The sequence below is a fragment of the Mandrillus leucophaeus genome, unplaced genomic scaffold, assembly GCF_000951045.1.
Source record: "Mandrillus leucophaeus isolate KB7577 unplaced genomic scaffold, Mleu.le_1.0 Scaffold226, whole genome shotgun sequence".
Classification (NCBI taxonomy): domain Eukaryota; kingdom Metazoa; phylum Chordata; class Mammalia; order Primates; family Cercopithecidae; genus Mandrillus; species Mandrillus leucophaeus.
In genome coordinates this window covers 3,080,015-3,092,379 of record NW_012102321.1, presented here as the reverse complement: position 1 = coordinate 3,092,379, position 12,365 = coordinate 3,080,015, and the positions used below count along the sequence as shown (strand labels likewise).

General features: G+C 38.7%; 1 protein-coding gene across 1 annotated transcript in view; it reads right to left on the bottom strand.

Annotated features, from left to right (window-relative positions):
- The window catches only part of PAPPA2 (pappalysin 2), a 303,742-nt gene that overhangs the window by 177,791 nt on the left and 113,586 nt on the right, over positions 1–12,365 (bottom strand). Inside the window, exon 4 of the mRNA XM_011981444.1 lies at positions 1,641–1,786. Coding sequence (XP_011836834.1) covers positions 1,641–1,786 — 146 coding nt within the window. The remainder of the gene's footprint in view (positions 1–1,640; positions 1,787–12,365) is intronic.

The window sequence follows — 12,365 nt, the reverse complement described above, 5'->3', positions numbered from 1 at the left end:
GGGTGTCTCCAGTTTACATGACCATCTTGGAAATGTGTGACTGAAATCTACAGCCCCTTTCTGTCAGCTGTATCAAAAATCCTTTAGAACTTTTCCTGAAACCGATAGCCATGAAGTGCAGCCTATGACTTACAAATTTGTTTTCTGACAGGCCCAACAAAACATCTCATCTCACCCAGAAACCTCTCTTTCCCTAGTTTTTCACTCATAGTAATTGTAGATAAATCTGAATGCCTTGTTTGGTTTATACTGGATCCCCGGAAATATCAGGTCCTTACTTGAGGAACCTGACAGTATGTTATCAACACACGCAATGCTCTTGCCTTGGTAGCCTCAGGCCAACACTAACATCACAAATTTCTGATTTCTGATGTACTGAGAACTAAAAATACAGTTTAGTGATAAAAGGGCTCTAAAACTGAATCAGATACTATAGAGCCAATGAAATCCAGCTATGCATGCTAGCAAAGCATTTAATTTGGACTCTTACATGTTTAATTTGTTATACAGATATGTGTATATATACATTAGCATATATCCTCCATTTTCTGGTATATATAACCCTTTTGGATCTCAACGTGATTCACTCTGTGGATTTTCATCACTATTTTACACTTGAACAGCATTGAACAGCAACCTTTTTTTTTTTTTTTTTTTTTTTTTGTCTATCGCTAACGCATTGCTCATCTTCCTCCTTCCCCAATCTACAACACTGGTTATCTCTTGAATACTTGCTCATATTTTCTATGATTGTCAAGTCAATATGTTCTAGGCTTCACTATGCCCAAGTATTTGACGTATACAGCATTATGTTCTATTACTTTAATTTATTCCTCTCTGCTTCTTATTTGATTACTAGGAAGACCAACTTTGCAGTACCTTTTAAAAATCATTCATAAAATTGTTTCCAGTCTGTCTAACCATTCTTTTTCCAACACAAAATATTACTCTCAATTATAATAACTTACTTTAAAATAAATTTTTAGAGAATGCTATCTAAGACTTTTTGGAAATGTATACTAATTATGTTCAATAATTACTCTTTATCCATATGTTTATAAAACGGATGTAATCACTCTTATTGCTTGCTCAGTAAGATTTCCCTTTATAATAATAAGACATTGTAAAAACGATTGTCTTTCTTGTGTTCAGTAGTTGCACTTGGTGTTAAGGTATCCACTGTTTTCCCCGGTGAGCAGGCAAACCCCACTTTTTGAATTTCCTGGGATTTCCTCAGGAGTCCTACCATACAAGAAGCCCACCAGTCTTCTGGAACAGTGATCACTGTAAAGCAGGTTTCACAGTCCAGCCACCTTCTTGATAATTTGATAGTTCCCCACTTGGGGCTCTGCAAGACTTAAAATGATCTTATTCTATGCCAGCAATTTATTTTCATCTAAATTATAGATTCAGTCTAGAACATCCTGAGCATTTGTCATTGCTTGCTCTAATACGTCTTACCTGTCTATATTGAAACATTTTGACAGGCTCTATCAAGAGCCACTCTCAGTGCAAAGCAGTTAATTCACTGTGTAAATTTACTTTTTCTCTGTCTTTCTTTTTTCCCCAAACTTATTTTCACAAGCTTCCTTCAGTCTTCTTTGTTTTTTCCTACCATGTTTGGTCTTCATTTCACTTACCCAAGTGAGTGACAGCGTCCTTGTCCCAAGGCCAGGTGGCAGCACCTGCAAGGTCTTCCCGCACTGAGCTGGCAAAGTAGATGTTGAGGAAGTGAGTACTGTTCAGCTGCAGGGCCTCCTTCAGCTCCTTCACACTCATATATGCCCTACAGAGCGTGCAAGATGAGAAAATGTCACAGCAAAGAATTGGTACTTAGAGAATAGCAGAGTCAGACTTAATCAGATTCTAATGGCACTCCCAGCCAGCATTACCTTTTGAAGGGACATGGGGCAGAGACCAGCCTGTTGTGAAGACCAGAAGAAAAGGCACTAATACACATTTGGGATGCTCATACCAATAAATAGCATAATGACTTTTTAAAACACTATAATGTTTGTATGAATACTCCATATTTAACATCATACTCAATTCCCCACCCTACACCCAGATTATTTCTTCAAGATAAACCTAATGATCCCATGAATTCTTTGTCCTGAGAATTATTCTCAGGCCACAGTGAAGAAGGCCTTCCAACTCTCAGTTTCTTGTTCTTTCCATCACACTGCATGATCCTTGAATTCCAGTTCAATCTCTTTTTCAGTGTATGCCTACTTCAAGCATTATTTTTTAAAAGAAAAAGGGAAATAGAGGATAGAAAACATAAAGTAAAAGAGGAAAAAATTAGATGAGTTAAAAGCAGGGAAGGACATAATAAAGCTACTGCAAAGAATAACAATTATATAGACATCTCTCTTTCTAGTCCCTTAATCCATAGAAACTCTACCCTACTCCTATTACCTTATGATATTTACCAAGTATGTTTATTGGTGACTTTGAAAGCACTAGGCAATATTATGTTTGCATTGATGTACAGAATTAAAGGTCTGTTAAAAACACATGACTTGTGGCTTATAGAAAAGGACACAAACATTTGGTCTCTTTCTAAACTCATATATAGTCAAAGATCTTTAGCTTCTCAGCATCAGTGAAACTTAAAACTTTACCATAAGCAAACAGGGCCTTTCTATTCTCACTGAAGTGTTATTTTAAGAAGGAACAACTAAACCAGAGCTCAATGGCCCCTTAGACTTCCTAGATGCTCCCCACAGTGGCCATGGTCTGCCATTCCAGAGACAGGAATGTTCTTATCACAGTGTCAGCTGGGCAGACAGCCTGGCCACACAGGTTGGAAATTTCCTTTACAGATTATGCTTTGTTGATGCTATTCTAGTAGACAAGCTGCAGACACTGAAATCTACCGCCCCAGAAGCTCATGTTAGGACAGCATGACCCTTCCCCTCTAGCTTGCTCTGCCTCCCGACTGTTGATGCCATCTATTTCATCCAAGTGTAAGATGTGCTGGCAAAATCACCTGAGAAAGAGCAATCCCAAAGATTGTTTATTTGTTTTCTGGAACAGAACCAAATACAGGAATAAAAGGAAAGACAAAAAAAAAAAAAAGATCTTGCTTTAGAACCAAAGATGTTTAGGAGAAAAGAGCCTTTAAAATACCATCTTTTATTGACTTATAATATCTTGGAAAACTAGCTCTCAGCTGCAAGAAATCACCAAACTCCAAGAGATGACGTCATATGTGATCAGGGGGATAGTTCTCTTGTTGCTTTCCTGAAGACACAATGTTTTCTGAGTTGTTGCCTGGTTTTCCTGAGATATTAGTCACATTCTCTTTTACTTTCTCCTTTATTAGAAATAAGTATAATTTCCTTTATTGATGAATTGATGGTTTGGGGGTGATGATGATATCAAGTGAGTCTTCAACATGGAGATGTTTCAATAGGTCAGAAGATAGAGAGGGGAAGAGAAAAGATAATAAAATAAATGAAAAGAAAAAGAAAGAGAAGAAAAGAAAAGAAGGAGGAAGAGAGAATCAGAGACTGAGAATGGGCTCAGCTCAGGATACCAAGGAAGAAAAGCCATACCCTTTCTCTGTTCCTATTCTTGGGTTCCAATTAAAATTGGGAGTTGGTAACTTGACAGCTTTCTCTCTCTTCTCTGCAGGCACTTCTCCAACCTCCCTGCTCCTGGCATGGCTTATTTTGGCTATCTGTGTGCTACTGGCTTCTTTGCCTGCCATCTACCAGTCTTGGACACCATCCTCCCACCCTCCCGTAACCCAGCAGTTCCACTAATTTCTCTTGAGCAACCTCTAAGGGGCCTCCTCCTCCACCCCCAACCTCATTAGCTGGTTCTCCTCATCTTCCTTTTCTTCCTTGCCCAATACTCTCTCCAGCCATAAATTACCCTTCCAGATGACAGTATTTATGTCATGCTGGTAGCAAACTCGGTATGGTTACTCAGACTCCTGTACTTCCTGGAGATAGAGATATACGTCATCAAGTATAAGGGAGAGAACAAATTTTAAAAATCTAGAAAGAGTCATTAATTGAATTGATAGAAGAAACCCTTATTTTGCTGGAAACAAAGACTACCATCCAGACTTTCCTCTAAACCAGTGAGAGTAAACATGAGAAGTCAGTGTGTCTGATTTGCATGCAGATTGCTCTGTCTACTGCAACACAGGTAACCATTTCAAAAGTTAATCGGAGCTAATGAAGATATATGTCTTAGCTTCTCAACCAATATGACCAGAACCCAGTTCATGGGCTTAGGATGAGAAAAAATGGACATTATTTTCAAATTTAGAGATTAGCACCTTACTTCAGAAATGATTAAGAGATAGACTTGCCATTCAAATTAGCTTAATATTCAAGGGAAGGCAGAATGCCACACATAAATGCAGTGAAATGCATAACGGGCATGCATTGACCAGAACTTTGTATTAAAGGGGGATAAACTGCATTAAACTGCTTAATTTCTGCCAGGACCTACCTTTCCTCATGCTCTGTACACTCTAGATAAGGATACTCACTTACATGTCTCCCTGAAGGACTCAGAGTGACCAAAATTATGTCTTGGTTTTTATAAATATTATCTCAGTAACAGGCTGTCCTTGGGGCTGACATATCAAGCTGTTCTGCCCCATTGCTCCAGCTTGTTAGTTCTGACATGCCCCAAGGAGAGTGCACATCTGCTTCACCATTCTATGACTGTCACCTACTGGTTTGGGATTAGCCATTGCCGGGTTTCCAGTCTACCATGTTTCATTGCCTCCCCGCCTTAGTGTATTCTCTCTGGCTTCTGCCATGCCCCTGACAGCTGGCTCTCCAGTCACATCCCAGTATCTAAATGTACACACAAACTGCAACTACTGCTTAGTTCCCAACTAAACAAAGTAAAAGTGTAGGAAGTGATTCTTTGTGCTGTAGTTTATTAGTCAGTTAAAAAACCTCGTTGTACATTGATAGAAATTATTCAAGAAGGAAGCCAGAAATAAGCAAAAGATCCTGAGCTGTCTGCTGTCTGAAGGAAGTTGAATCAGTATCAAAAATTGGCATGTAGAAAACAAGACATAAAGGATGGATGTGCACCTTGAGACTGGGACCCACAGCCCCACTTCCCACAGTCAGAGTAAACCCATGCCAAAGGAGGAGCCTGACCGCACTCCACAGTTGATACGGCAGCCACCTGCAGAGGGAAAACAGATACCCCTAAGGACCTTCAACCAATTCCCCTCACAGAAGCAACGTGTGCCTCATAGACATTTGGGTTTGGTTAATCCTAAGGCTTCCTGTCATTACTGTAAAATATGGTTCTCTATCCAAAATATGCAGGAGGGTCCCTTGCCATTCCCATCCCCTATCCACTCTCCCACTATGTCTCATCTTTCTAGGGAATATCACCTTGACCTGATCCCTCACCCCATTCACTGGGCCCACACCTTGGGACTTGTGGGCCCCTGGAAGCATTCTCCAGGCTGCTCAGTGCAACCTCAAACACATAGTTTTCTCTGTTCCTGTAAAATTCCTTTTGCTCTTAGGTGCATGGAACTCTACTCATCCCCATATACTCCTCACTTCCTTTCATTTTTTGTTTTCTGGTTACTGTTCTCTGGTTTCTGTTTTCTGGAGTAAAGAGTTCCAGTACCTGATTCCTGGGCTCTCCCCTTACTCCACCTCCTATCATCACCTGAGGAATTTCAACACATGTGTGAAGCATCCACTGAAAACACAGTCTTACTCTCTTTTTTTTTTTTTTTGAGACGGAGTTTTGCTCTTGTTGCCCAGGCTGGAGTGCAGTGGCACGATCTAAGCTCACCGCAACCTCCACCTCCTAGGTTCAAGTGATTCTCCTGCCTCAGCCTTCCTGAGTAGCTGGGATTACAGGCGTGTGCCACCATGCCCGGCTAATTTTGTATTTTTAGTAGAGACAGGGTTTCTCCATGCTGGTCAGGCTCGCCTTGAACTCCCAACCACAGATGATCCGCCCGCCTCGGCCTCCCAAAGTGCTGGGATTACAGGTGTGAGCCACAGAACCTGGCCAACACAGTCTTATTCTTGACCTTCCTATTTCTAATGATCTTCACTCACTTCCCTTTGCCCATCCATTCTCATTGTCACCCTTATTAAGATTTATTTATTTATTTTTCATTTCCAGTCTCATGAAGATTTTCAGTTCCATTTGTCTGTACTTTCAATTGTTTATGGCCATCTCCTCTCTAGGGGTAATCTGAAATTTTCAATATTCTTCTTTTGCTCCTCTCACCTCAACTTTTCTATTTTCATGACTCTTAGTAGATGCTCATACCTCCTTCTTTGATGATAAAATCAAGCCCATTCATCATGAACTTTATCACTGGGTCACTGGGTCTCTCTCTCTCTCTCTCTCTCTCTCTCTCTCTCACACACACACACACACACACACATACACATTTACTTCCTTACCTATTTGTATTCCCTTTCCCCTGATCCCACAAGATGAGGTTTTCCGAGAAAATCCTAGCTAACACCCTGTCCTTTTTCTTCTTCCTTTCCAATTCAAACTTCTTAAAGGAATAATTTTTTCATCTCCCATTCACTTTTTTTCCATGTGCCTCCTAATCCCACTATAATCTGGCTTTCATCTGTACCACTTTATCAAAATTGCTTTCATTAAAGTTATCATTGACTACTTAAGTTTCTCTGCCCAGAAAATTAAAAAAAAAATCATTCTCTTATTGGAACTTCTTGTTGCATTTTTATATTATTAGTTATTTCTCCCTCCAAAAACTCTCTACTTCCTTTGCTTTCATTGCAATGCTCTTTCCTGGTTCTCTTCCTGCTTTAGAGACCAACAATCTCAGTCTCCATTGTGAGTTCCTCTTTTCCATTCTAATTTTTAAAAGTTATTTCCCAGGGTTCTGTTTGTGGTCCATTCTTTTCTCACTCTCCATGCTCACCATTGGGAACCTTTCTATTCTTAAACTTCAAAGCACCGTCACTATTCGAGTAACTCCCCAACATAAATGTAACTAGTACTACCTCTCCTCTAAGATTAGATTCTTGTTCTTTTCCTAGCAATTCAATATTTCTACCTGGTTTGTGCACAGAAACCTTGAAGTCAGCATGTCAGTGTAATTGGTGGTTCTATCTGAGTACAAAAGAAAGTCAGACAAAGTGAATTTCAATGCATCTGACATAATGTTCCAGCTGGTGAATCTGTTGACTTGTTTTACCATGAGTAGATTTGCAAGAAGGATTGAGTTTTGGTTAAATACAGAGAAAATATATGCCTGTGTCCATGGAAAGATTTAAAAATCAAGGACAAGAGAAGGAACACATTGGCATTTTGTCCTCTACCTAATCTTACAAACTGGATTTTGAGCTTTTTAGGAAGAAACTAAACTTCATAAAAAAAAATTTATAAATCCAAGATAGACAAGCAGTTCTGCTTGAAGTCCTAACAACAAAACAAAGTACTAATGAGGATAAGGGTTGCTGTCTCCATTTCTGGCAAGAATTAAGGGACATCAGCACCATTCTGACTCTTGAGAGTTTTACAGCCTTGGATTGCATCAGGTGGCAATTCTCTAAGGCCAGCTTTTCCCCAGAGAAATAGGGCAGCGCATCATCTGGAAATGCTGAGTGTCAGCAGACAAGGTAAATACCATTGCCAGTGTTCAATGGTAAATAGCAGGAGAGCCACGGAACCAGTGGGCATGAATTGTAAAGGCACACCCTTCTGGAGACTCCAAAAAGGTACACTGTATGAGGATAAGATTTTATAGTTACACATTGAGCTAATGTAATTTGACTGTTAATGGTAGTATGAGCTCATTCATGCCCACAGCATTATGTGGACTGTGGATATTCAGTTTATCTCTAAGACAATGCTCACAATCTTCCCCATACCCATTTCTCCTCCCTGGTCCCTCTCTGAAGTGGTGCCACTTCGAATACTCTTTCTATGACACCAGTAGAAAACACAGAATTCCTCCCTCATTCCTTGCTCTCCTTCACTCCACCCCCTCAGCACAATCAACCAACTGCTGATGACCCCAGAAAGAAGAGACATGGTGGTGAATATTGTTTCCCTTCTGAAAGCCACACAAGAGACCAGACAGTATCATCACCAGAATATCATCAACCAGGAATATATTTGTTTCTTGAAATTCAAATATTGAAAACCTGACAAGACATTATACACAAAATATTAACTAATGTTTGCTGACTCATGTATTAATGAATACTACTAGAAGCAAAATGGAATTTTCTCTAGAAATATTTGTGTTGTAAGAACTTGAGGTTGAAATAAAAGAAATAATCAGAGACTGAAAGGACTCAAAGTCTAGTGTCATAACCCTTTAAGGTAGTCAGAATAATGCCCTCAAGGATGTCCGTGTCCTAGTCCCTGGAAGCTGGGAATATGTCATCTTACATGGCAAAAAGGACTGTTTAGATTTGACTAAAAGTACAGGCCTTGAGACGAGGAGATTATTCTGGATTATCCCAGTGCACCCAATCTAATCACACAAGTCCTTAAAAGCACTTTTCCTACGTGTCATCAGAGAAAGAGATGCAGTGATGGAAACAAGATCAGAGAGAGCTAGAATGCAGGCTTTGAAGAAGGAGGAAGGGGCCCAAAGCCAAGGAATTCAGGCAGCCTTCAGAAACTGCAGAAAACAAAGCAGTAGATTGTCCTCTAGAACTTTCACAAAGGCATGCAGCCTTGTTGACATTCTGATCTTAGCCTAGTGAGATTTATGTTAAACTTCTGACCTACACAAGTACAATACATTCATGTAATCTTAAGTCACTTTGCTTACAATAACTTATTACAGCAAGAATTGAAAGCTAATACATCTCTTTTCACTTCAAAGTAATACCATTGGAAAATAAAAGAGCATAAAGAGAGTGAACATCTGGCTTTAAAAGATGGTATCAAAGGAAAATATTTGTTTAAAAAAAAACTCTGAGATCAGAATTATGGACTCAAGAGGAGGAAAAGAACGTATTCCACCACTCCAGTTTTTGGCAATATTTTACCCACTATATCAAGAGAGCCATATAGTAAAATTTATTTAGAAGGGTAGGATAAAAATAGATAACTCATCATGTACAGATACTTAGAAAGACAAAATATAAAGCACACAAAAGAAAAGCGTAGTGAAAGAGGTCCCCAGGAGAACTTGAGAGAAAACAGTCAAGAGGGAGCCAGTATGTCCGGAGCACAGGCTCTCAGGCCAGAAGAACTTAGTCTCTAGGCTCACCTCCTCTACTCAGTGGCTATGTGGCATTGGCAAGTCACCTGCCATCAATGTATCTCAGCTTCCTCAACTGTAAGATGGGAATAATAAAAATAACTACATGAAAATATAGTAACTAATACATGAATATATAGTTATAGTAACTAATGAAAATAACTACATGAAACCCACCTCATACAGTTATCGGCAGGTAAAAAATGGATAACATCTTCATAAATGTGACACTTTATAGTGTCACACACAAACATTCAATAAATTTTATTATGAATACCAATACCTATGGCTTCAAATATCTACTTAGCCAGAAACAAAGTTCAAATGTCATAATGTAGGAAAGCAAGTGTTATCTCCAAGACTTGGCGGAGAGCTAATCATGGCTTATGTCTAAGGAGCAGGTATACTTTGCTTAAAAGGTGCAATGGAATTGAGGTAATCCCACAGTGCAGAGAGGAAGAAAGTATACTTCCATTCACGCCCTAAAGTCAATCCATGATGGGAACCTTTCAACAACAATAAAGTAGAAATGAAACTCTCCTGTGCACAAACTACCGTTGGCCTGGTAAGACACAGAGTAGTGTGGAACTTGCATTAGTGATTCTGAAACCTCCCAAAGGCAAGTTCCAAAATGGTCACAGAAGAGGGATACAGTGATTAACCCCAACTTCAAGTGAGATGATCCCTGCCTGAAGGCTGCTTCTGCTAATAGCAACAGCACCTCCAATAAATACTTTTCTTGACTCTCAAAAATTTCAAGAAACAACAAAGAGATACAATAGTTTGATTTTAATTCTCACTAATAAGAAATAACTAGCTGGTGATGTTGAGTGAGTAAATTTCCTTATTGAAATAAACCTCTATATTTTTAGTATTTATAACAGCTCAGGCTGATAACACTAAAATTTCAAGCTTTAGCAAATTAGATTTCCAAAAAGGAAATGATTTAATGCGTAGGACTCTCAAGGGGAAAATGGCCCTTTGGAGGTGGAAGGATAGAAACCTTAAAAATCAATATAATCCTAGATTGTCCCAATAAAACAGAAAGGAGATATAAAGCATCAAAAAGAACCAGGAATTAAAAGAGAACTCTCTGGGAAGCTAAAATTTTAAGAGAACACGTGTAGATTTTGGAAGGAGTAATAGCATAAAATGGTTAAAAATAGAGCAAAAAAATAAAGCCTTGAACCAACATAAGCATGAAAAAACACAAAGAATGATAAATTTTAAAATGTATTTGTTTCAGAGCATTGATAAAAATAGAATATACTGATACAGAAGGGAAAAGAAAAACAACCTGAACTCTTAGAAATCTGCCTTGCTACCAAGATGAATAATTATTAAAATGGAAATCCGCTCAATAATTTATTTACCTGGTACCATTTATTTACTACTACTAATAATAGTGATCACAATTAATTCAGTCCCAACTGTATGCCACATGCTTTGTATATATTTTCTCCTGTAAATCTCATAACAACTTTATGAGGTTAGCACAGTTACTTCATTTTACAGAAAAGAAATTAAGACTTTCAGAGGTAAAGTGTCTTCCCCCAGATTACATAGATTGTAAGTTTTGGAGGAAAGTTTTAAACCTGGATTCCTCTAATTCCAAAGCATGCATTCTTTCTTCTAACCTTAAATTGGTTTCCCTTATTATCTGCAAGTCACTGTGCTAGACCCTGGCAATGAAAAGATACAGAAGACATGGCTCTTGTTTTCAAGGAGCTCAGTCAATGAGCAAGACAATTATGTGAACAAATAATTAAAATACAATGTGACAGGCACCATGATAGAAGTGTGTACAAAATTACATGAAAGAACAAAGGACAGAGTGAAAAATATGCTTAGATAATCAAACATTAATAAGACACTGTAGAAGTTTGTGGTAGATCTTGTGCATTAGTCAGCACATAATTATTCCACCTTCCTTCTAGTCTGTCTCACTGTTCTGGAGGACAGAGAAGCTAAATTTTACATTTCTCCAGCTCCTTTGCACCCAGGGATTTGGAGGAGATTTACAGTCTACCATCAGTAGCTCTTCATGTTAGAGCTAAAAGGTGACTGAGATGATCACCTTGCTTCTCACTGCCTTCACTGACTTTGCCTGCAACGGCTGGGCAATAGTGTTCTGGCATCCAGCCATGAGCAATGTGGGTCTTCCGAGACAAGCTATGGGGCAAACCCTCTTTGCTGGTGTGGATCTATATAGGCACAGCATGACTTAGGGATGGCATCAGTGGTTTCTTGATCTCCAGACAGCTGCTGGCCAGCGTGTCCCTGAAACTGGCAGTTCTAATGGAAGCTTCAGAATTCCCACCTCCCTTTCTGTGGCAGGTATAGCAGCTCCACTTGCAGACCAGTTCCATAATCTTACTCTGAGAGATAGTTCTAGATATCCAGCCTAAATTCTACTACTCTAGCCCTTACAAAGATTTTGGAAGCAATTCAATTCCTGTATTTAATCCGTTTTTGGTTAAAATAGCTACAGTGGTTTCTGTTTTTTGCAACTATATCTTGACTGATTCAGAGACATTATTCCAACTGTGTTTTCAATATTTGATATTCATTCTCATGGTAGGTCAGGAAAGATATATTTAAGCAAAAGAACAATGTAACAAAGAGAAATTACAAGTGATAGCTGACTGAAGAAATAGTGCGAGAACTGTTTTCGAATGAAATAGTCTCCAGAATCATAGGAGTTACTCATAAGACCCCAAAAAGACCTGTTTTGGTGTTTATATAACATATAATTCCAATCTTTGCAGATAATAGAGTGATGCAAGGAGGCTAAAGACTGAAAGATATTTCAACTCCTGATACAGGAAACAGGAGAGATTTGGAAACTATAAATTAGTTAGCTCAATGTCAATTCCCAGAAATATTTTCAAGGCATTATTAAATAAACAAATTTTTACTACTTAGACAAGGAAGAAGTAATTACTGGAACTATCATAAGCTCACCAGGAAGAAAGAATCATGCAAAACTAATCACATTTTATTGTGGTTGTTTTGATTATTTTGTTGAATTTTCTAGAGCAAGACACTGTTTTGGAGAGTGTATCCTTGTTTCAATAGGACGTTGGATAAATCTCTCACGAGATCTTTATAAGGAGGGTGGAAAATGTGTATAATTATAGATTTATTT